This window comes from Lampris incognitus, chromosome 21 (assembly GCF_029633865.1).
Source record: "Lampris incognitus isolate fLamInc1 chromosome 21, fLamInc1.hap2, whole genome shotgun sequence".
Taxonomy (NCBI): Eukaryota; Metazoa; Chordata; class Actinopteri; order Lampriformes; family Lampridae; genus Lampris; species Lampris incognitus.
The window spans coordinates 15,899,849-15,925,486 of NC_079231.1; the positions used below are offsets into that span (position 1 = coordinate 15,899,849).

A 25,638-nucleotide genomic window follows, 5' to 3' on the forward strand; every position below is an offset into this window, starting at 1 on the left:
CAGAGACCTCTCTTGTTTCTGTCACTCTCCAGCATGGAATTTTTCCTCTCTTCCATTCCTTTTTTCACTTACTTCTCTCCGCCTCCTCCTTCTATTCACCCTCCCTCTCTCCCTCCCTATGTTCCCTTTCCTCCTCCCCTTCTCCGTTTTTTCCCCTCTCCAGCACCCCCACCCCTCCTTCCTCTCCCTGGCAACGACAACCTGGACAAGCAGCCCCACATATGAGAATGGAAGAGAGGACAGAAGAGACGTTGGCGTTCCCTATTAGAGTCTTCACTCTGCAGGAGGAGGTGAAGGATGAGGAGGTGTGTTAGAAAACACTGAGGGACTCGGGAGGGAGCACAGGGAGTATGACAGTTCTTTCCCTGCTGTAAAGAGAACGGCGAATTTGTGAAAATGTTTTTTAAATAATCTTGTCTGATTTGATGTACTTCTTATATGAAGGAGGTACAGTTGAGAGCGGAAGAGCAGTTGAATGAGGAATGGAACAGAGAAGAGGAGGTGAAGGTGTGCCGACAGGGAGCAGACAAGGTGTTGACCTTACTCCTCACCGCTGGACAGGAGGAGGCTCAGCAGCTCACTGTACAGGATGGTAAGCATTGCACATAGGGAAACACACACGCTTCATGCATGGACATCGGTGTTGCGTGGGTTCTCAGATGTGCACATACAGGCATACATACACATACATGTCAAACAGAGATGATGTTCACGTGACAAAAACACATGCATTCACTCCTCACACGCAGCACACATAAGTTTAATGATGTAAACCAAAGCCTTTGCATAGATAAACAACACTCACAGGCACACACACATAGTAGTATAGTGACACATGCTAAGAGAACACTGTACTGGAGAAAAAAAATCTGCAATAATGAAAATAAAAGTGTGACTTGAAATTCAAGAAGTGGAATGGAGAGGGCAACTTTGAAACAATATGCTACTTGCAAGCTGCTTGGTGTTTCATAATACATATTATTACCAGTAGTTGTGTTTTCATATCTTGCTTTCATTCTTACTTTCTTTCTCTCTTTCTTTCCTATCTATGTATGTATGTATGTATCTATCTATCCATCCATCTATTAAATCATTTCTGAAAGCAGACCTGTGCATTTGCACAAGTGTACGTGTTTGCTTGGTATGTGCTTTTTGGTCTTGTGCATGCTGCTGAGTGTGTATGTTTGTATGTGCACTTGTGCATGACATTCTTCTTCTTCCTGTAGTGCATAGTTCTTTCCCTTTCTGTGTGATCGCTTGACCTGCAGAATGCTTCACAACACTGTGTGCGCATGTGTGTATGTGTGCGTGCATTCGTGTGAGTGTGTGTGTGTGTGTGTGTGTGTGTGTGACTGCCACAATGAAGACTTGAAGCTGCTTGGTGTCTGCTTGCTGCAATACAAACACATCTGAGCTTGCTGCGATACACATGCTCACACACACAAAAGTGTGCACACATGAAGTTACTAAAACTAAAAAGAAACTAGTCATCTCACTCTTTAAGCAAAAAAAGTTGTATTAGTGCAAAACAAATTTACACTTGAACTCTTTTCTTTTTGCTCCTTTTGCGAAATGAGCTTTATTTTCCATAAGTATGTTTGAAATCGCTTCTCACAGGTGATGGAGTGGTTGTATTTCAAGTCATAGTTTCCAAGGAGACTGACTGTTGCCGGGTGGGATGCCAGTCTTTCCTGGTAACCTCTGGCAACCTGAGTGTTCTGTTACAGTTCGAGATACAAACAGGTGAGTTTAAAAGTACAGTATGGCTTAATTTCACATACATACTGTAAATTACAGTCCTAAAAGAAGAATCAGAATTTTCCCTTTGCTTCACAAATGAACAAACAGACTGACCAGTTACATCCAGGTGAAAAATAAGCGGATTTTTGTTGATTTCACCTGATACACCCACGCCATGTGTGCAAACAGGTGACGGCCAGTTAAAGAGGGTTTTTTTTTTTACCATGAAGACTTTGTATTTCCTAACACAAAGTGCAACTTAACCTTAAGAGGGTTCTCATAATACTCCGCACGCTGTCCTTAGAAACGTACTCCCGTTGCTTAACTTGTTCAAGGTGTTTTGCAATTGGTCCATGCAAGTCTTAGCCTGTCTAAGGACGCAGCATAGAAATCAAATGAATGAGTTTTGCAGGAAGTGGAGCTGAGTCACCGTTCCACTGTTCTGAACATCTACTCTAAACTGCTCATTTTTTTTATTCTTTAATCCATTCAACCACACATTGAGCAAAAGACAGCGAGACATCCTGGACAGGTCACTGGTCTATTGCAAAGGCCCATGTACACTGTCAGTCATTCACCGTCTCCAGTGCACCCAACATACATGTGTTAGGACTGCAGGTTTAAACTGATGCACCCACATGGTTGGAAACAGTGCAAACTACCAAGGCTTAGGCTTATCCAGGCTTGGGCTCCCCGTTTGCGCTTGCCCTGGTTCGATAGCACAATGGATAATTACATCAGACGTTGGGAACTGGCTAGCAATTTGGGAGTTCGGACAGGTAGGACATTCGGAACAACCTCTGGCTTTCAATTCTCCAGATATTCAGAAATTTCTCAGGCTGCTGTGGAGCAGAAATGACAAAGGGGCCAGAGAACGGTGCGAAGGAAGAAATGGAAGAGGCAGCATGGATGGAAAGAGCGATGGAGAAAAAGACCCAGAGCCCTGCAAGACTGCATGCCCTTCTGTACCGCAGTATGTCCAGGTACTTTCCACTGGGTGTACTTAGGGGGGTAAAGACCAGAATTCAATACTTTGCTTATTGATTACAGAACTGTATTGATTTTACAATTATATCATGCAATAATGAATATATAATTATGTGATGTGATTTAACAATGATTGATGAAAATACACTATATGGTTCTTTAAGCAACTGTTCCTTCACTCTTTCTCTCTCTGTAGTCCCATGGCTGTCTTTCCCAACAGCAGAACATGCTTCAGGACTATTTGAGGACAGCCACCTACCAGAGGGCTATCCTAATCAATGAGGTTGACTTCAGAGACAAGGTAAGCCTCGCAGCAAAAACAAGACTCACGGGTCGACCACGCCGATCTTTTCGTGAAGCTGCATTCTGGCTCCCTCTCACTGAAAGCAATTTCAAAATGGCAGGCTCATCTAAATGGTGGCCGGCCCAGTCAGCGTTCGAAGGGGAACCATTTAGTCGCAATATGAGGCATTGCAATTGTAAACAACAATGCAAACTATAATGGCGGCAGGCATCGGTCTTACAATGTGAGGCGATTTCCATGACAACAGCCGATGCAAGTTTGCACGTGACTCGTTCCACAGTATGGCTTCAACAACTCAACTAATTTACCGTTCATCATTTTTGTGCATAGTTAATTGATTGATTAATCAATTTGCCCCCTCTTAAACACATAGCTAATGAGGTTTAAATTAAATATAAGCTTAAAAAGTTCAAATGTACGTAATGCAAGTAAATGTGCAAGTGGGGCGGCACGGTGGCCCAGTGGTTAGTGCTGTCGCCTCACAGCAAGAAAGTCCTGGGTTTGAACCCCGGGGTTGTCCAACCTTGGAGGTCATCCCAGGTTGTCCTCTGTGTGGAGTTTGCACATCCCCCCTCCCACCCATCCATCAAAAAAGACATACATGTTAGGGTTAATACTCCTGTCTGTGCCCCTGACTGAGGCATGTCAAGATGAACTGGAGTTGGTCCCCGGGTGCTGCACGGTGGCTGCCCACTGCTCCTAGCTACACAGCTAGGATGGGTTAAATGCAGAAAAAAGAATTGCCCCACGGGGATTAACAAAAGTGGTTAGATAATAAATAAATAAATAAATATCTCAATACAGATGGAGGAAAAAAATTTACTACATGGCTGCTATGTATTAAAAGTTTTTTTTCCTGCATCTGTATTGATATTCCACTCCTCATTAGTTGAGCACTTCTATCAACACCATTGACAGTTTCCGGAAAAAAAACCCGATATGGATGAAATCGCCACACTATTTCACCATAGCCAAGAAACAAGGACAATTTCTTTCCTTCTCTCTCTCTCTCTCTCTCTCTCTCTCTCTAGGTGGTTCTAGATGTGGGTTGTGGTTCTGGTATCCTGTCATTCTTCGCTGTCCAGGCAGGAGCTGTTAAAGTATACGCTGTTGAGGCCAACCCCATGGCCAAGTATGCGGAGGTACATATTTTCAGTGTGCTCGAACAGTGGCTGTCTTCACGGCGTCTCAATGAGAAAGACAACATTATAAGATCAGCTTGCACAGAACGACAAGTTCTCTAGCTAATGCCCCGAAGAGAGAGGAAAAACAGGGATCAACAAAAATAAAGTGCTCAAAGCAACGAAAAACCCATAAAATATAGTATATATACATATAATATATCACACATACACCCGGTACTGTTAACTTTTGACGTGATTCAACACTGGCCTGTGATGGAGCGAGCAGATCAGCAACTTATAAAGTCAAGTTACTATAATTATGTCTCTAAAACACATATGCTGACTAAATCCTTTCTATTCCCATCAACACTGTCATCTGCTTTTACCAAAGTGCTGCTAGTTTCGACTGAAGAGGAGAGTTTCACCTCCACAGCCTCAAAATGTGATCTTTGTTTTCGTAGCTCGGACTTGCCAACAGAACCTCAAAGGATAAGGAACATTTCAATCTTCAAACACCAAACCCTGATGGATAGTTTGACAGTATGTGTGTGTGTGTGTGTGTGTGTGTGTGTGTTTTTGGTTCCACTGGAGCTGAGATGGAAACCGCAGAATCACACTCACACACACATACAAAGCGCTCTACAGAGCGATACATTCTGAGGAGTTAATGGGTTGCAGCCACATCTGGCCTAAGATTCATCAGGGTTAGGGGTGCTTTCCGTTTTTAATAAGAACAAAAAAAAAGGTTCGTTCAAGGCTGAGGTGACAAGGAAAACGTGAGATTTTGAACATGGGTTTTCAAAACTAATGTGCTTTGTGTAATGGTACATCATTAACACCCTGGGAGGTGGTCTTAATTGGGATTCCTGGTACCATAATGACACAACAGATACAAGTCTGGGTGCGATGGCGATGTGGTGGGTAGGATTATGGGTAAAAAAAGAGATGTCACAGGTACAAAGCTCAACTCATCTCATGTTAATGTGGGCATACATGCTCCAGTAATACATTTCTACTACCACTGTGGTTTTAATCCTTCCTCACAGGTCATGGTCCAGAGTAACTCTGTATCAGATCGTATCATGGTCCTTGAGGGGAACATGGAGGAAGTCAGCTGTCCTGACATGGTCGACGTCATCATCTCTGAGCCAATCGGCTACATGCTGCTCAACGAGAGGATGCTGGAGAGCCTCCTGTACGCCAGGAAGTGGCTCAAACCCAACGGTAGGAACAGAGCCAATCTGTGCTTTGATCATTACTTTGTTTGGTTGTGCGCACCTGTTTCTTTGTGTCTTCTCATCTTGTCGTTTGTTCTCTTCCGCTTTCTCTGTCGCTCTCTCTCTCTCGCCCCCTGCAGGTCGGATGTTTCCATCTTCAGGCGATATCCATCTGGCCCCCTTCACGGATGAGCAGCTCTACATTGAACACTATGCACGTGCTAGTTTCTGGCAAGAAAACACACACGCACACACACATGCACATATTGTATGCATTTAAGCAACTTAATACATGTACACACACACAAACAAATAAACACACACAAAGGTCCTTGCATGCAGACACACATACAGCTTTCCCTTCTCTCCAACTCTGTCTCACTCTATTACACACACACTAACAGACACACACTCATACATACTGTATCAGCTGCCTTTCTCCTTCTGGAACACACACACACACACATACACACACACATACACACACACACACACACACACATACACACACACATACACACACACACACACGCACACATATACACAAATACCACGCAAACACACACCTAGACACAAACACATCACCCTCTCATTATCTACCATTCACACTACACACTCACACATGTGTTCCCAGCGCTGGACCCCCAGCTTAGGGGCTAGCACTGGGGCGTGACCCCAACCAGGCGTGTTTCCTGTCAGGGATAAAACGCTCCAGTTCAGCCCAGCTCTGACTCATACATACCATCGGGCTGGAAATTACCTCCAGCCAAACGCTTTTGGATGGAGCCCCGTGGCTGGTAGGGTCATCTAATCTACCAGACACATTGGCAGGTAAACAAACCAGCATCTTGAGGTCCTGCTGCATTTCAGAAGTTTAGCTGGCTGGCAAAAACACTGGAACTGGCTGGTGAGCGTCGAGGCGTTCTTGCTACGGGTGACCCGTGGACAAGAAAAATTTCTTTCCCTGCGAATCGTCCTCTCAGAGCCCCGAGCACAAGTCCCACAACCTGTCTTTATGGCTCCTGCAGTTACACACAAACACAAAATCAATATAAATTATGACAACAAAGATACATGCAGAAATACCAATGCTGTCTGTTGTATCCCACATTCAGATTTGTGGAAAAATGGTGCAGGCCTCCATGTATTTCGCAAGCTAGTGCAATTGCCTGCATTCATACCTGCACATACTGTAGTTGTGCATGTTTGTGTGTGTGTGTGTGTGTGTGTGTGTGTGTGTTGTGTTGCTATGGTCTGCATCCCCCATGGCTCCAACAGTATGGGGGGCTGATAGGCTCGGTCAGCTCTGAGGAATGAAGGTAAACTATAAGCTGATGGTCTGCACAATCCCATTTTAGTTGTGCTGCTGGGAAGGGGGAGGGAAATTTGTGATTTTGCCTCTATTCAGAGACTCGTATCTACAAAAGCCGTGTCAAGACTGTGTCTGAGATATTTAACACACCGTTAGGGTTTTTCCGTTGGCTGTGCCAAGCCAAACCATGCCACGTTGACTTGCGTTTCCGTCGCCAGTTCAAACGCGCCGAGTTGTGCCGCGCCGCGCCCAAGATGGACCATCTCCAGAGTCAGGTCAAAACGCACCAGACCCGCCCCCAGCCAAGTTGCGGTGACGTCAGATGGGCTTCGTCATCATTCAGGGACTAGTCAACGTCATCGTTCGGTGACGATTCAGCGACATGTTTGAAAAGCCTCCCGTCAAAGCGTCATCCTGTCTCCATTTTTCAAGCCGTAAGCAGTAGACGCCTAGCCAAACCGTAACAACAGCCTGAAAATCCATGATGATAAGAAGCTAGCTACCAACAGCCACTGCACAGTGCAACAGTAAACAGCGCTAAAGAGGGCACTGCTCTTAAACGTCATCAACTCAAGACAAGGTTGTCTGACTTCCAGTTATGGTAGCGTAGGACCAAGTCACGAGGCAAAGGGCTCTCCTTTTTCACTGTTAACTACTTTTTCCACATTGATAAATCCCCTCAGCTACAATAAGTCGGAACTCTTACGTGCTACGTCCCCCTGGCGAAATGCCTGACTGTCAGGTGAAAAGAAGCGGCTGGCGACTCCACATGTATTGGAGGAGACATGTAGTCTGCAGCCTTCCCTGGATCGGCAGAGGGGTGGAGCAGCGACTGGGACGGCTCAGAAAATAGGGTAATTAGCCAGGTATAACTGGGGAGAAAAAGAGGGGGAAAAGCCCCCCCCCCAAAATAACTCTATCACACCTCTGCAGACATCAGTGGACGCACTCCACAAGACAATCAACTAATTCCAGAGACGCCTCACCGGGGTTGAAAGCACCACGGGAGGAAACTTTGAAAACCTTGCCAAGTGAGAGGCAGTCATTCATAAACTGGCAACAGACAACGCAAACCTCCTGGACAGAGCTGACGATTTAGAAAACCGATCACGTCGAACCAACCTATGGATAACAAAGGTACCTGAATGTAGTGAGACCGGACAAGACCTTGTTCAATTTGTTTCTAAAATGCTGATGGAAATCATGGGCCCAGAAGTATATTTGACAAGCCCCCAGAACTCAAGAGGGCCCACCGCTATCTCCTTCCTAAGCCCAAAGGAGGAGCTGCTTCCAGAACCATCATAGTATATTTTCATCAGTACCAGAGAATGTGCTTTGCGCTGGGCTAGACAACATGAACCCCACTACCGGGACAACAACTTAAGACTGTCTAACTTTCAAAACACCTGAAGAAGCCAAGGCACTCTACACTACTACTACTACTACTACTTTCGACTGCTCCCGTCAGGGGTCGCCACCGCGTATCATCCGTTTCCATCTCTTCCTGTCCTCTGCGTCTTCCTCTGTCACACCAGCCACCTGCATGTCCTCCCTCACCACATCCATAAACCTCCTCTTTGGCCTTCCTCTTTTCCTCCTGCCTGGCCGCTCCATATTCACTGAACGGTTTAAATAGACTGTAATGTACAGTGAGTGTTTTTGTATTGTCAGCGTGTGGCTGTGTGGTTTGTATACTATTTGAAAAGCCAAAATAAAATACACAAAAAAATAAGTAAAAGACAAGTGCGTCATCAGTTAAAGACACACCTTCAAGCGGGTAGCCCTGTTGTGATTGAAATGCAAATCCCAGCCGCGCTGGGCTGACGCGCCGTATCAAACCAAGTCAGGCCAAGCCAGCACATGTATACTGAAAAGGCCTATCCATATTAGACTGGTGACCCGTCCAGAGCATCTTCTTGTTCTCTGTCAAAAGTATGACTGAAGTGATGGATGGGATGGATGCAGTCTGCCTACAGGTGGGAGGTTAACCATCTGGTGTCCTGGTGCAGCCAAAACAACTTGGAGCTCAGTGCTATAAAGACAGTTGAGATGTTTGTGGACTTTAGAAAGTACCCAGCCTCACCTGCCCCCATCACCCTGTGTGGCTCCCCAGTCGACACTGTGGAACTTTCTGCTCCTTGGGCATCATCATCACCCAGGACCTCAAGTGGAAGCTCAACATCAGCTCCCTCACCAAGAAGGCACAGCAGAGGATGTACTTCCTGCGACAGCTGAAAAAGTTCAACCTGCCAAAGCCAATGATGGTGGACTTTTACACCACTATCATTGAGTCCATCCTCACCTCCTCCATCACTATCCGATACACTGCTGCCACTGCCGAGGACAAGGGCAGATTGCAGCATATCATTCACTCTGCTGAGAGGGTGATTGGCTGCAACCTGCCATCCCTACAGGACCTACACACCTCCAGGACACTGATGCAAGCAGGAAAGATCACGGCCAACCCTTCCCATCCAGGCCATGATCTCTTCAAAACACTCCTTCCTGGCAAGAGGCTAAGGTCTATAAAAACCAGAACCTTGCGCCATAAGAACAGCTTCTTCCCTACAGTAGTAGGTCTTTCTAACAAGCCCCCAGACACCCACAGATCCTGACACTGGTGCCCACCCAACCCTCATCCCCTTTTATCTTCTCCTCTGTGCTCTCTGTTTATAGACACCTTGCATAAAACCTTCACTGCCCTGTAAATAACTCTTATTCTTTAAATAACTTCTTGAAATTCTCATTTAACTTGTTGTAAATACAGCTCCTGCCACCCAGTGCCGGGCATCAGGGGCTGCTACGTGGTCTCATGTTCAACTCTGAACTAGTGTTGATTGTACCTTACTTTTATTTTTATTTTATCTTGTATATATCTATATATTCTGTAAAGTATTCTTTTTAAATGTTATCTTTACTATTTTCTGTTTATTTTTCCCTCTTGCACCAACATAGCAAGACAAACTCCTTGTATGTTCTTGTAGTTGGCAATAAATGATTCTGATAACAATAATAATAATAATAATATTGCCATTTTTGGTACACATTTGCCAGGTGCTGCATAATAAGAAAAATGAACTTGCTTTTCAAGTCTATCCCTGGTAAATGCAGTTGGTATAGACCACGACACCTTCACAACAGCTTCACATTCAAACATTATGGTTGTCTTGATGGACAGCGAGTTATTTCTCACGGTCTCTGTCTGTCTCTCTGCCCATCCCATCTTTCTCTCTGTAGGCAACAGAGGTGCTTCTATGGAATCAACCTGAGCAGTCTTCACAGTGCTGCTGTCGATGAGTTTTTCAGACAGCCCATAGTGGTGAGTGAAGGAAGACCCGTTCCCACAGCTAAACCACGACATAACAGAGTTCAGATGACAGAATGGCTAGAATAAAAATGTGTAAAAAAAGTTGAAAAACAAGGTGTAATGTAAAAATGTCAACCCATTGTTTATCTAATGGCCTTTTCCAGGACACCTTTGACATGCAGATACTGATGGCCACGTCTGTCAAGCACTGCATCGACTTCATGGAGGCAAAAGAGGAGGATGTGCACAGGTTAGCTTCAAAACAATTTCTAATGTGGATAAGCCCTTTCAAATCTGTTAACTTGTTTAACTCTCTCTCTCTCGTGTGTGTGTGTGTGTGTGTGTGTGTGTGTGTGTGTGTGTGTGTGTGTGTGTGTGCATTTCAGAATGGAGATACCTTTTGTGTTCACCCTGCTCCAGTCTGGTCTGATCCATGGCCTGGCCTTTTGGTTTGATGTGGCCTTTCGAGGATCCAGGTAACCAAAAACCACACACTGGCTTCACTTTAACTCTGAGAGAAAAAAAAAAATCAAGACGACAAACATACACAACGCTACGGACCGGTAACACACACAAAGAAGAATTAGGGGAATTCAGATGAAGTCAGTGAGAGTTTGATCTTGTGTTTGTTTTGCATAAAATCCTTTATATTCATTTATTTATTTAACCTGAGTGTTGCAGGTGAGTGATATTGGCCTCTGCCAGGATGTTTACAGTCCAGCATTTGACCGGATGAAATACCAGTTTGCCAGTTGGTGGTCAGAATGGCCTATCGGTTAGAAATACAGAGAGATGGGCAGCACGGTGGTGCAGTGGTTAGTGCAGTCGCCTCAAAGCAAGAAGGTCCTGGGTTCGAGCCCCAGGGTAGTCCAACCTTGGGGGTCATCCCGGGTCGTCCTCTGTGTGGAGTTTCCATGTCCTCCCTGTGTCTGGGTGGGTTTCCTCCCACAGTCCAAAGACATGTAGGTCAGGTGAATCGGCTGTACTAAATTGCTCCTAGGTGTGTGTGTGTGTGTGTGTGTGTGTGTGTGTGTGTGTGTGTGTGTGTGTGTGTGTGTGTGTTTGTGTGTGTGTGTGTGTGGGGGGGGGGCCCTGTGATGGCCTGGCGGCCTGTCCAGGGTGTCTCCCCGCCTGCCACCCAGTGACTGCTGGGATAGGCTCCAGCATCCCCGCGACCCCGATTGGGATAAGCGGCTTGGATAATGGGAACAACAGAGAGAGGTCACAGGTCTGACCTTCTCAAAAGCCTGTGTGTCTCTCTCTGTCTAAGTGTCCTTTAGCAAGACATTAAACACCTTTTCACTTATTGGAAAGTATTAGAGCAACAGCGATGTCTCAACTCTTAATGTTTAGCATTGTCTCTGTCTTCCTCTCGCTCTCATCTGCTATTTGCTTCCTTCCTCTTGACCTGCTACACACCTACTTTTCTACCCATACCCCTGGTACATCTCTCTCTCTCTCCAAACTATCTCCACCCATCTGTCTGGAGGTCTGTCGTGTGGCTCTCTACAGCTCCTACTGAACCACTGACTCGCTGGTATCAGGTCAGGTGTCTGCTGCAGACCCCTTTGTTTGCCAAGCTGGGACAGACTCTGTCTGGGACGGTCCTGCTGACTGCCAACAAGAGGTAAAGCAGGAGGAAACCGGGGATATGATTTCACCTGTGCGTTTTTGTCCTCATTGTGACTCATCTAGCTTCCCTCATCCAGTTCACTTGTGTCACAGTAGCCGTCAGTGGGTCTCAAGATTTCAGATGTGCCACTGAGGCGGCCATCAGAACCGTGAAACATGGTTAACATCGCCTCGATTCTCCTTCTCCCATTGCAGGCAGAGTTACGACATCCATATCACAGCAATGGTCGACCAGTCTGGCTTCAGATCCGGCAACACTCTGGACCTCAAAAACCCTTTCTTCAGGTCAGTTGATCCCTTTTCTTTTCCTCCCAGCCAAACGGATGAACCTAAGCCAGTTATAAGAAGTCACTCAGATTTGACCCAAGTTTCATATTATTGAAAATTTATAAAATGATAATATGTGCATTGTTGTAGAGATATGTTAAGTGTGTCTAATATCTATTGCATTACTCCGTCAGTCATTCTAGCCAAGGCACCAATTCTTATCCTTTGATGACTGAAAGATATGTCTGGAAATAAAGATTTTGCTGTCATTGCTATCGGATCTTAAAGCAACATAAAGCGATCAGATCTCTTCAGCCATAAATTCCTCATATCCAGGTCACAATCTGACTACTCGTGATCGAACCTCAACAAGTTCACGAAGATGCTAAATGTGTGTACCTGTGGCCGTTGTTTGCAGGATGCCTACCTGGTTACACGACTAGAGCCATCCAGACTGTGAGCCGGGGCGGGGCAGGGGGGGAGGGGCCGCGGTGAGGAGCCTCTCTCCTGCAGGAGTGATGGTGAGAAGTGCATGGGTACATTTAGTGGCTACGGTCATTAGGACAGTTTATGGACATAACACTGGGAAGTACCGACAGAATATGGAGGATATAGATCCCAAATCAGGTCCTACTAATCCAGTCTAATCTAACACATCATATCTCCCGCCGTTTCATGTGACAACATGCTGTGTGATAGTATGCTAGTGATGAGGATTATATGGTTATTAGTGATAAAACATGTTTCATGTCCTAATTATTCTTGCTCTCTGTCTCTGCTGTCTAGGTACTCTGATGTGGCACAATACCAGACCACGATGCTTAGATGGGTTTTCATGGTCGATTCTTTGGTTTGTCACAATTATATTTTCATGAGCCAAGGAACAAGATTAATGGATGTCACACCGTTGTATAAATACACCATACTCTTTTGTACGGTCCGATGTAGGACAGAGGAAACGTGTGTAACTGATGTTTCCGAGATGAGGTCAATTCATGTCCAATTGCAAAGCAAAGCAATGAACTATAAACTCTGTATTTCTAATGGATCCAGTCACTTTTTGGTCTTTTAGTCATCCGTCCTTTTCTTTTGGCTGTTACTTTTTGGGCCCCGTCCCAAAACACGTTCGGAAGGCAAGGACATCTAAAATGCGAGATGACAGAACCTCATGTCATTTTAAACACCCTAATAGTGGATTTTAGTGCAAGTTCCAAAAAAAAGAAAAAGAAAATTAATTTGTTATATAACAACCTAAAGTGGTTCACCGACACGTTTCTGGTGATATATCTTGCCCAATTGTTTTCTGAAGAGATGAAGAGGATTAAAATAGTCTTCATACTTGTTGTATACCATAAAGATTCAGTGATGTTGACACAGGGTGAGGAGGAGGAGGAAGGGGGGTGGGGGGCAGTTTGACTGGCATTTTGACAGGTGCCACTCTTGAATTTGTCGGCCAATCCGTGTGGGGGCCTTCTCATCTAGACAAGTCAGACCATCAGAAGGAATCGGTGCTTGCTGTATGGCGTGCAGCTGGTTCTGGAGACTGGCCCTGTTTTCCTTGGCCGTCGCACAACACACAGAGCAGTCAGAAGACCTAATGACTCCCATAGGATGGACGCCTGTGCCGACATTCCGGGTGATTCGATGGCATCCTTTGGATTTCTCCAAATTTGCACCCGTCTGTATGGAGGAGAACGTTCAAAACTCACCAAAACCATAAACAACTTCTTCTGACTCCATTTCCTAGACAGGTTCAGGTTTTGCGTTCCCCAAATCGGTGTCCGTGCTATGAAAACCGGCTTTGTGAGGCCCACCATATACAGTTTCAGGTCGAGGCTCTCTCTCACATGTGCTGATTGACTTCCGTGTTCGTTTTATGTCTGTAGGTTTGTGTTGTTTGGCAGCTGCCCCGTTCGGTGTCCACTTACCGATGCCCTCTGACAAATCAAACACACATGGATCCGTTTTTGCACAAAACAGTCATCTTTAGGGCCTGCGTGACTTTTGGAGGTCAGGGTCCGTGTTAAATGCAAACAGAATCGAGATTTCCACTTACAGTGGGTTTTTAAAAAAAAAAAAAAGGTTTCAGCTGGGCACTTACTGCTAATAAGCGAGCTCAAGCTTCAATTTCAGGAGTTTGCCGAGGTGAACCGCATGGGCGAAAACAGGAATCCTCCCTCACCTCAGAGACCATCCTGTTTGCCAATTCTGTGAAAACCATGCCAGACATGAATATAGATAACCAAATGGTACTCGGTGAACTACAAATGATGAGAGTGGCCTCCAGGAACATGCCAGGATGATGTGCACGGAAAACAGATCCACGTTATGTGCATGGACAGACGTGTGATGCAATAACAAGACCAGAACATGGGACACATGGGTGCCAGGATTAGATTACAGCCTACCCTTCCTGTTACAAGATAACCCAATACACACAAACACAGAGGTGGAGCAGGACTGGGAAATACGAGACAACGTTGACGAATTTACCGAGGAAAAAGTCACAATATATCAAGTGGAGGCCATAAGGTCATAAATGTCCTATTTAGACTGAGCAACAGGACGCAAGCACGAGTGTAAACAACGAGCCCGGCCAAAATCGCAGCTCAATACTGACCTCTAGTGGTCATAAATGGAACAACTTTTATTTATTTTTGCTCGTTTTCACCAAGCATGAAACGACAACAACGAAGCAAGACGCAGGTATTTGTGAAGGTGAGGTAAATACCAGCAGTGAGCTTTTCAGCAAACACATAATAAACTATCTAAACATACACTTACACCAGCACATACACACCTAAACACACAAATAGACAAAGACTAATAATGTAGAGGCGAACAAAATGGAAGTTCCTTGTGTGTCGAACCGCAGTCAGAGTCGTTCTCAAAAGCCTTTTAAAAACAGAGAGAGAGAGAGAGAGAGAGAGAGAGAGAGAGAGAGAGAGAGAGAGAGAGAGAGAGAGAGAGAGATCTACCAGATGGCAATTTGAAAGTTGGGCAACCTCTGTGAGTTTGTATTGAACCAATGTTTACAACACTGACTGGCCCCAAGCCTGGAATCTAAATTCTGAACATCAGAGTACATATTTGCGAAATACTGATATGAGGAACTGATAAGAGGCCGTGCTTCAGCAACATTGCTGCTGTTGGTTGGTCCGTGAGATCCGGAGAAACCGGCTATTCTAACAAACCATCGCTGCAGCAGTTGAGAACCCTCTCACCTCCCCAGTGGAATGAGCCACTGCTGCAGGAGGCAATGCAAAGCTAAGGATGAGTCACAGTATGAGGGCACTCTGCACTGCATGGAGGGAGAATGGAGGCATAGAGGTTAGATGGGCTCTCATCCTTACCCGGATAATGTGATACTACTTCCCCTATACGGCGCAGCAGCATGTGAGACGCATGTAAAAACGACTTTTCTTTCAAGGTGCATTAGTGAAAGTGTCCACCAGACGGAATGTAGGCCTGTTAAAACTACATCACTTCCTCTTGGGCTCTCCTCGGTGATTTGGATGAATCTGTGTCTCCGCACTTCTGTTGTTCATGTACATCGCGTAATTGAGCTGCATCAACTAAGTTAAAATGACTTGAACTGAACTGAACTGAAGTGAAAATTGAACTAAAAATGTGAAGGGTTATAATCCCACTGCTTGGACCCCCTTCCATGTCAATGGCAGACGAAGCCCTGAAGATGGCGGTGTTGTCTCACCAGTAACGATGCTGGCGCACTGTGCATGGAGCAGTCGTGGACTCTCCTTGTCATTCATTCATTCATTCTGATTTCCTGAGATAAACCAAACGAGGCTGTCGCGTAAACACTGAGGCACTTGTCGTCCGAAACACAAACCATGGTTTACTTTGTTGATGTTGTGGATTCAACAGAGACCGATCTGACGAGCTTTATTCGGTCACATGTATAAGAGCAGAGTAGAGAGAGTGTGTGATGTGTGAGAGGGTGGGGGGGTAGAGAGAGGGATATAGGCAGAGAGAGAGAGAGAGAGAGAGCGAGAGAGCGAGAGAGAGAGAGAGAGAGAGAGAGAGAGAGAGAGAGAGAGAGAGAGAGAGAGAGAGAGAGAGAGAGAGAGAGAGATGGGGAGCGCAGCGCGTTGCAGCGGTGAGAAATGTGATAGTTTGTCGATGGGAGTCTTCCTGCCATCACTTTTCCTCCATTCTGCTCTTCTTCTTTTCCCCCCCTTTTCTTTTCTTCTTTCCCTTTCTCGCTTGCAATGACCACCTGAGTGGTCAAACAACGGCGTGAAAAGTGGAGTCCCGCGGTTCTCGCATCGGCGCCCTCCTGCAGGGTCTGGGAGGTGCGCCAGGTACGTCCAGGTTCCTCCCGGGCTTCGTGTCCGCCTCCTCCGAGGGCAATGGCTCGGAGCGCCGGGAGAGACGAGCGTCCACCCGGTCCCGCATGCCGGTGATGAGAGGTCTGATCGCCCCGCAGAACACCTTCCTGGACACGATCGCCACCCGTTTCGACGGAACCCGTAAGTACAACCGCGCCATATGTTTACACGCGCAGTTCCGGCGATGTGGCCAACTGCGCCCTTTACGCAAATTTGTTGACCAGAAGCACTTGTGTACGTCTGCACCACATTGGCGAGTGACAGCTGGGGGGGTTCCCGTTGCCAAACACAAACGAAAAACTTTCAGCATCCTAACATCGTGTCCTAACAGCTCCGAGTCGTGTGACTGTGAACTGGTGCAGCAAACCAGTCAAACAGCGTCATCGTCTGCTTTTAGTGCGATGGTGTGAAGGTGTGTGCACCAGAGGCATACACATGTATAGACAGATGACCAGACAGAGAAAGATATGGAACTGTATATTTTCTTATCACCTCAAATGATTTACTTACTTACACACACACACACACACACACACACACACACACACACACACACACACACACACACACACACACACGCACGCACGCACGCACGCACGCGTAACTTTGAATGACGTAACATCAAGTCAGATCATGAGGGTCTGCTGGACCCACCAGCCTATATTTGCTGGATTTGTTTGGATTTGCCTCTATTTGCTGGATTTGTTTTGTCTACTGGTGTGCCAGGCACACCAGTAGACATGCTAAGGCTGGTGGTGGGGGGGTCAAAGTTCAGTCGCAATAGGGAGACAAGGTTATTAAATTGTTATGCAACACGTTCAGATAACACACCAAGTGTACAGGATTCATTGTACGGTGAGATGCTCGCAGGATGAAACTATTTGTCCCACAAGGGCTTCGCTGCAATAGACACCAGCTCCTGTCACCTCGCCAGGGGTTGACCAACACGCACTAAATATGTTTTAAGTGTAATTTTCACACGTTTTGGATGTGCTATCTTTCAACAGAAACTAATTGGAAAGTTGAATCACACTTTCATCTCCCTCCCCTGTACTTTTGACAAGGCAACCAGGCAAAAAAAAAAAAAAGCTCCAGTGCTGTGGTTCATTATAACAGTCAGTGATGGCAAAGGGAATTTTCCACACACGAACGAGCAGCGGTAGAAACACGTCCTCGGCAAAACACCCCCCTTCCCACATTACCCAAATACTGCCTAATCTCGCCGGGGGGTCGTCGCAAATAAAAACACGAACAAAAGCCGAAACAAAAACGACGGATGAGAATGACGCAACATTAGGCTGAGGATGAAACGCAAGAATGAAGCCTGAAAAACAAAAACAAAACGAGACGTAGTGTGAACTTGAGTTGTCAGACAACTTGCAGCGGATCAAGCAAACAGCAGCTCGCCATGTCTTTATATAACAAGAGGGGATCAAACACAGCATCCTCAGCAGCGATCAAGACGTATAGCCGAGGACTTTCAGGAGTGAGTTGTTAGGGTGGAGGAGCTTGCCAGGTCTCACCCCTTCATCTCGGAGAATAAAGCTACGGGGCTTGTCTTCTCTAGATCCAAAGGAGCTAATGAGTTTAAACGCGGAGGGTGAGAGAAGAGACACAGGAAGAGGACGGGGGGGGGCGCACTTAAGTGGAATAGCCAGGGAACCAGACGAATTCACAAACGCTAGTTAGCATTGCTGCTCTCAGCTCGTCTTCATTTTCCCAACGCACGCCAAAACGACTCTGGACGCGATTGGATAGACCTGCAACCAATCAGAGCGGCGAAACGTGTGACGTGTACTAAACGACGGGGGAAAAAAGAGTCTTTCTTAACAATAAAAGCTTTACGTGTAAGTTGTTTATTCTTTTGGAGAAAATATATCATCCAGTTCGTTGAATACTGTCGCGATAACGGATTCAACAAGACCGTTCCCCATCAGCGGCGCTCCTCTGTACGTGTGCGTTATTTTTCCCCCCACCCGCATTCCGGGAAGATCCGCCCCTACTCTGCCTTTGATTGGCTAACCCCGCCCTAACCCTAAAGTTAACCAACGGCGGCGACGAGTACTAGCCAATCAGAAGCGGGTGGGGACGGGGGGGGAGAAATAAAGGTACGTCATCGTATCAAACCCGATAAACGGTTGTAATTGGCCCGACCCGGGCCAGGTCGACTGGAAATCGGTCAGAATGGGAGGGAGGTGCTTGAGCAAACGTAAAACATGGCGCTTGCAGAGGCGTCTGGTTCCCAGGCGCATGCGCAGAATTTAACCCGTTAAATTATTCCTTTCATTAACCCTACTGCGCATGCGCTGATTTTTGTACACGGGTGGGGGTGATGACGTCAGCTACCAACCCAAACGAAGCCTCACGGCCAAATGCTGATGACAGTCGATGGTGTCAGATACAAATGTATTTGCACATAATCTGCCGTAATGCTGTTGCTGTTAAAGGCTTGTTTACCCACTGTGGATTACAATTTGACTCATCACACGGTTTGATAACACATGTTTAGCAATTATACATGCATTATGCAATTATACAAATGCATCTGGTCTCCCGACTGCATAATCTGAGAAGTGCATTATGGCCAAAAGTAACTCTCATTAATTTCTATGTAAAACTGCATCGAAATCGTTACAATATTGACATTTTACCATTCGGATTTAGCCATCAGCAGGTGGTATACACATAGCATATGCATATTAGTACAACAGCTAATCATCTGTCATATTAGTATGCTATCTGCTGCACACATAGTATAGTTTCATGTAATAGTACCTATGTAGTATAGTTTAATGGTACACATACATTGTGAGAGGACCTATTCAGGGCACAGCTCGGTGGAGGGTGTTCATTTATCCAGCGTGACACCGCACAATTTATAGGGTGACAAAGTGGCGGTGACTGGTGTTAGCTCATGTGTGTGCGCTCCTCATAGTCTTTAGCTCTGATTAAATGACATCCGCAGTATGACGGTGTGCGGAGGTCAAGGCACACCGTTGCTCACCAGATTGTCTTGAGATGTATGTGAGCATGTGCACGCTGTGTTTCAGGGTCTCCATAGAAACGCGACGATGAAAATATTTCGCAATTTGCTTTTCTCTGTTGCCTGATTCGGTTTCCCGTCCTAGTTTTAATCAGACACCCGGGCTTGTCAGAGGAAGTGATGAGGGCCCCGGGTGATTTGAAAATCCACCTCATAACCATTCATAGGAATACCACCGTACCAAGAAGATTCATTTATTATGCCGTGCAGACCCAGAGGGCCGAGATGTGTCTCGCTTCCTCATGTTTTGGGCCCTGGCATATGGACTATTTACTGGCAGAAATAAGGAAGCCAAAACCTCTTTGGGTCATGAATACGACATTTAGAGCCTTGAATGGCTTCCCCAAAATACATGGAAACAGCCATTGATTAAGAATCGTATTGAGAAAGCCTGACATATGCAAACACCCTGCAAACATGGCACACAACGGCCCGTCATCCCAACAGGCCGGACCTGAACATCTCTGTGATTAGCAGGGACGCATCTTTAAGCTCGAGTAAGAAGTAAAGTAGCCTACATGTAAGCTTGGTTTGATGGGAGACAGGAAGAGACAGAGTGCAAGAGAGGACGAGACGGTGCAGTGAGTGATATGCCGATGGTTTTTCTGTTTTCTGTTTGGGGCGTTGGGGCAGAACGCCCCTGGCTCCGGTTTTGAAGCTGATCCAGAGTGAAAGCGTGTTTGTTTTCGGTCAAGTGTTTTTACCCGGTGCGTTGGAGGACTGGTTCTGGGACAAAGAACCAGACACTTAAGTGACTTGGTGATCATCTGTCGCCGCCTCGGTCTCCATCTGTCAGTCCTTCTCTCTCTGTCTCTGTCCTCTTTCTCTCTTTTCACCCTTCTGTCTGTTATTTGTTTCTCTCTTTCTGTGCACGTTTGCATGTATGCATGTTTGCGTGTGATTTTGTATGTTTCTCTCTCTCACACACACACACACACACACACATTTGTTTTTCTATACCTTAACCTTAACCTAACCCTAAAATCAACCCTAAACCCAAATCCTAACCCTAAAATAGACCCTTGGAGAAGTGAGGAGTGGCAGAATTGTCCACACTTACTACAAAGGTCTTCACTTTTCCTAACTCATGACCCCCACATATTTAGAAATAGGACACACACACACACACACACACACACACACACACACACACACACACGCGTGCGCGGTCTCAGAAATTTGGTAATGGGGCATGTGGTGTTCTGACAGGCTGTCGCAGTCACTGCTATCATCGCCAAGAGGCTCCTAAAGCCTCCGCAGGCTGAGTCTAAGTGGTTTTGTACCACGGCCCGGACTTCATTACCCTAACTAAAAGGCTGGCTGTGACAGGCTTCCCCTGTCCGTAGGGAACGTGTGCGGCAGAGGAGGAAACGCTGTAGCGTCGGGGCACCGTTTCTCAGGATCCAGTGGTATCACCTGATGGGGAGAGTAATTGGGTGCCATAGTCGGTTGCCTCATAACCAAGGTGCATAAATCAAAGCCACACACATGGCAGAAATCGAAAGTATGGATCCCAGACACGATCCGCGTCCGGGCGCCGGGTCCATTGCTACAGGAATTTCACTCACAGCTAATCACCAAACGACAAATTGCAGAAGGCAGGGTGGCGCAGCGGTTTAAATCGTGTTGACAAACTACTGGCTGCTTCCTGAACATGCTCAGTTTTCACCCGCATGCGACAAGCTTTGAGGACTTGTGTCAGAAAGCCGAACGTATAGTGAAGATCTTCAGGACTGAGGCTTTTAAAGGAAACGGAAACACATGGTACAAATACCGCGAGGAAGACTGATTATGGTTTAACCTAATGAGACATGTGAAGGATTAACACCGAAGAGCTCGCATCCACCTCTGACAGTCGGGTTTTTAAGTCCTCCATCATGGACTATTTCATGAACCCCACTGTTGAAACAACTTTGACCACTTGGACAACCCCCCAATCCATTGTGTAAATGTAGATTTTACACCATTTTCCTGCACTAAAGGACACCATTGGTCAGTGATGTGCAGTCAGGGTAGGCAGGGTAGGCAGTGCCTCACCAAAACTAAAACTAAATGTTGAGATTACATGTTAAGTTATATTTTATTATTCATAACTCACAATTTTATGACTTTTCTTGATTCATCATTCATAATTTGTCTCAGGATTACACACATTCCAGTAAAACTAGCCAGAATAGTTGCTCCTTTTGCCACAGCTTGCTCCTAAACACTACCGTTCCTGAATGCAGGAAGTTCGAGGCCATGGACCGAGGCAGATGCTATCCGTGCCTCTGGCTGCACTTTTGGTGCGAAGGCCAATGTTTTCATAGATGTGAGAACCAACTACATGAGTAGTTGGTTCTCACACTGTGTTCAGTGAGCAACGATGAGGCAAAGACCGACCCTGCCTCAGCTCTTCCATGTCACGTGACATCCACTCCTCGCTCCGCGCCCTCATGAGGCGCCAAACCGGGCAAAAGCCGAGCGAAAATTGAGAGAGGAAACGGAGATAAATGCGTGAGAAAGGACAAGTTACTGCGCCAGAGGTGAGCTTGCCATTTTAGTGCACGAGAGAAACCCAGTTACTGTGCAAGAGGGGTTTACTTTACAAAAACACTGCAGGTGATTTGATCAGCAAACTCCACCCAGAAAGCCCAGATCTGTGACTCGAACCCAGACCTTCCTCGGGGTTATTTTACTCTTATGGTAGTAGGCGTACTTGCAGTAATTCACACTTCGTCTTGGTTTACTCAGCATATGTCCAGCCATCCATTATCCGAACCGCTTATCCTGCTCTCAGGGTCACGGGGATGCTGGAGCCTATCCCAGCAGTCATTGGGCGGCAGGCAGGGAGTCACCCTGGACAGGCCGCCAGTAAATCTCAGAGCATGGTGCTTGCTCCTTATCAGTCTCTGTTTTATCAGAAATAAACAGAACACATGCCTACCACATGTCTGAAGAGGCTTGTCCTTGTATATAATGTGTTTGCATGAGATATAAGAGTGTTTATTTGTACTGATAATTACTCTTTGAATGTGTAAGTCACTTTGGAAAAAGTGGTCTTTGTCTTGTGGTGTAACTCATCCTCCCTCACACAGTAACATCCTCCCTCATGCACAATAATAACTCGGTCTCTCTCGTGCAAGTACCTCGGTTTCTGCCATGCACTAAACGGTCCTTTAACCTCTCTCGTGCGGTAACTCGCTCTCTCTCTCTCGCGCACCTTAGCAGTCCTTCAACATCTCTCGCGTACATTCGTTTCCACTTGCAATTTTCGCTTGGCTTTTGTCCGGTTTGGCGCCTCGTATTCCCCTAGCACCTAGCACGGCTAGCTTAACGGCGGCTGTCAGCGTGGATATTTCTTACTTAAAAAGATTTCCCACATTTTCTCTTACTCCATCCATCCATTATCCGAACCGCTTATCAGGCAGGGGAGATACCCTGGACAGGCCACCAGGCCATCACAGGGCCCACACACACACACACATTCACACCTAGGGACAATTGAGTACCTGACCTACACGTCTTTGGACTGTGGGAGGAAACCGGAGCACCCGGAAGAAACCCACGCAGACAAGGGGAGAACATGCAAACTCCACACAGAGGACGACCTGGGACGACCCCAAGGTTGGACTACCCCGGGGCTCGAACCCAGGCCCTTCTTGCTGTGAGGTGACCACGCTAACCACTGCGCCACCGTGCCGCCATTTTCTCCCACTCGTCCTGCAAAAAAAAAAAAAAAAAAAAATGCTAATTTTACAAAGATGAACTTCAAATATCTGTGAACTCGTGACTTGTCATGTAAGGACTTCTCGCTGGCTGTGCAAAAGGACAAAGGACTGCTTGAATCAGTCAAGAGCAGCAAAAAATATTTACGGAAAAAGTAGACTTGGTGAGTCACGCCGCTTCCTCTTTTGCTTTTTTCTCGCTGCTAAGGTCCAAATTGTGGTTTCTTAATCATTTATCTCACAAGCTTACATAATGATAGTGCCCTTCTAACTGAATAATATGAACATACACTGTACAGTCACACAATACCATATACCCACACCGCCGCAGTGAGAGAGCTGGCAACCCCTAAGGACTTCTACGAACACCGGTATGTCTATTTAACTGGACATACTTTATTAGCCGCTAAATTATTAACCCATATTGTTCCACGTCTATCTTCCTACTCTCTCCTCGCTTCCTTTTCCTGCCCCTCGCTCCAGCGCCGGCTTGCTCTCTCCACTTGGATTACTCACATCTTTCAGCGGAAGTGCTCTCGTCTCCCACTTTTCATTTAGGTATGGGATTGGAGCGAGTGGCTCGGCCGTGTGCGTCGCCTATCGTACAAAGATATGCCATGAAATATTCACGCCGGCCCTCATAACTCACTCTTGTCGAAGCATCTGTCAGGGCGGCATCTTATATCACACACCCGGGAATCAACTTATATATTCATTACTCCACATGAATGAGTTTTATTTTTTTTTCCCCTCCCTAGCCATCGGCCATAAAGGCACATTCCAGATGTTTCGTATCCATCTTGATTTGCGGTATCTTGTGTTCCCACTCTTGTTTATGTAGAGAGGGAGCCCAAGCTTTTCTGACACACTCCCAAACCCATCATAATTCAAAATAGATATAAACCAACCCCCCCCCCCCCAGAAAGTCTGTCTTTGCTTAAGTCTTAGTAAATATAGTGGATGTACGGGAGGGGTGTTGCTGCAAATCCCAGCCATGTTGCCGGTCCACGCTTTAGTCAGGGGCCCGGCCACGGGGGTCATCACGTACAAGCCGCCAAGGTCACACGTCTTCTCAAAGCAAACAGAATTAAAATTTCACACGTGTCTCCGTCTAATACCGCTTTTGTTTCCGCGGTCCTTCGCTCCGCTTTTGTACCCTGGTCCACCCTCGGAAGAAAAAAAAAAGAAGCTTAGCAGGAATTCTGCTCACTTTCAAGGAGCGCTCTCGGGACAATTTGACATGCCTGCTGCATTTCACCGAACTCCACATCTTCTCTCTCTCTCTCTCTCTTCATCCTTCACCATTGTTCCCCCAAATCATCCTCCTTTTCCTTTCTCTCTCTCTCTCTCTCTCTCTCTCTCTCTCTCTCTCTCTCTCTCTCTCTCTCTCTCTCTGTCTCTCTCTCTGCATTCACTTTCAACGGCCGCCCTGTCCACAGAGCTCAGGACTTCGTACCCCCCCAGGTTTCTGAAATAGGGTGTCCATCTCATTGCCTCTGGCGACGATTATCGCCAGTTTGAACGCAGACGTCTGGGTGACCTGTGTCCGACAACGTTTTTAACATCAACTTCGTTTCGTCATTCAGATACCGCAACCACTCTGAGCTCTTGGACTGGGCTTTTTATCAGGCATCGCAAGCCAACTAGCACATTTCACAGAGGCTAAGAGCCGCGGCTTTCAGCTGCAGAGGCACCAGCAGCAAGACTCGTTTCATGTGGCAAGACAAGGGTGACAGTCCGTCCACCCATCTGTCCATCTGTCCATCTATCTATCTATCATCTACATTCCTGTCTCTATCTATCTATCTATCTATCTATCTATCTATCTATCTATCTATCTATCTATCTATCTATCTATCTATCTATCTATCTATCTATCTATCTATCCATCTATCCATCTAGCTATCTATCCATCTATCCATCTTTCTACATTCCTGTCTATATCTATCTATCTATCTATCTATCTATCTATCTATCTATCTATCTATCTATCTATCTATCTATCTATCTATCTATCTATCTATCTATCTATCTATCTATCTATCTATCTATCTATCTATCTATCTACATTCCGGTCTCTATCTATCTATCTATCTATCTATCTATCTATCTATCTATCTATCTATCTATCTATCTATCTATCTATCTATCTATCTATCTATCTATCTACATTCCGGTCTCTATCTATCTATCTATCTATCTATCTATCTATCTATCTATCTATCTATCTATCTATCTATCTATCTATCTATCTATCTATCTATCTATCCATCCATCTAGCTATCTATCCATCTATCCATCTTTCTACATTCCTGTCTATATCTATCTATCTATCTATCTATCTATCTATCTATCTATCTATCTATCTATCTATCTATCTATCTATCTATCTATCTATCTATCTATCTATCTATCTATCTATCTATCTATCTATCTATCCATCTAGCTATCTATCCATCTATCCATCTTTCTACATTCCTGTCTATATCTATCTATCTATCTATCTATCTATCTATCTATCTATCTATCTATCTATCTATCTATCTATCTATCTATCTATCTATCTATCTATCTATCTATCTATCTATCTATCTATCTATCTATCTATCTATCTATCTATCTATCTATCTATCTATCTATCTATCCATC

At 45.8% G+C, this 25,638-nt stretch overlaps 2 protein-coding genes across 2 annotated transcripts in view; both read left to right on the plus strand.

Moving 5' to 3' along the window:
- Window positions 1-227: 227 nt before the first annotated feature.
- LOC130131409 (histone-arginine methyltransferase CARM1-like) lies at window positions 228-13,831 on the plus strand. Its single transcript, XM_056301085.1, has 14 exons — window positions 228-305; window positions 445-592; window positions 1,618-1,743; window positions 2,560-2,723; window positions 2,924-3,028; window positions 4,063-4,173; window positions 5,202-5,379; window positions 5,513-5,603; window positions 9,922-10,003; window positions 10,156-10,241; window positions 10,378-10,467; window positions 11,481-11,618; window positions 11,819-11,908; window positions 13,777-13,831. Exons 1-14 carry the CDS (start codon window positions 228-230, stop codon window positions 13,829-13,831), a joined length of 1,542 nt encoding a protein of 513 aa, XP_056157060.1.
- Window positions 13,832-16,304: 2,473 nt separating this feature from the next.
- The window catches only part of LOC130131410 (potassium voltage-gated channel subfamily H member 3-like), a 45,372-nt gene continuing 36,038 nt past the window's right edge, over window positions 16,305-25,638 (plus strand). The window contains exon 1 of the mRNA XM_056301086.1: window positions 16,305-16,380. Coding sequence (XP_056157061.1) covers window positions 16,305-16,380 — 76 coding nt within the window. The remainder of the gene's footprint in view (window positions 16,381-25,638) is intronic.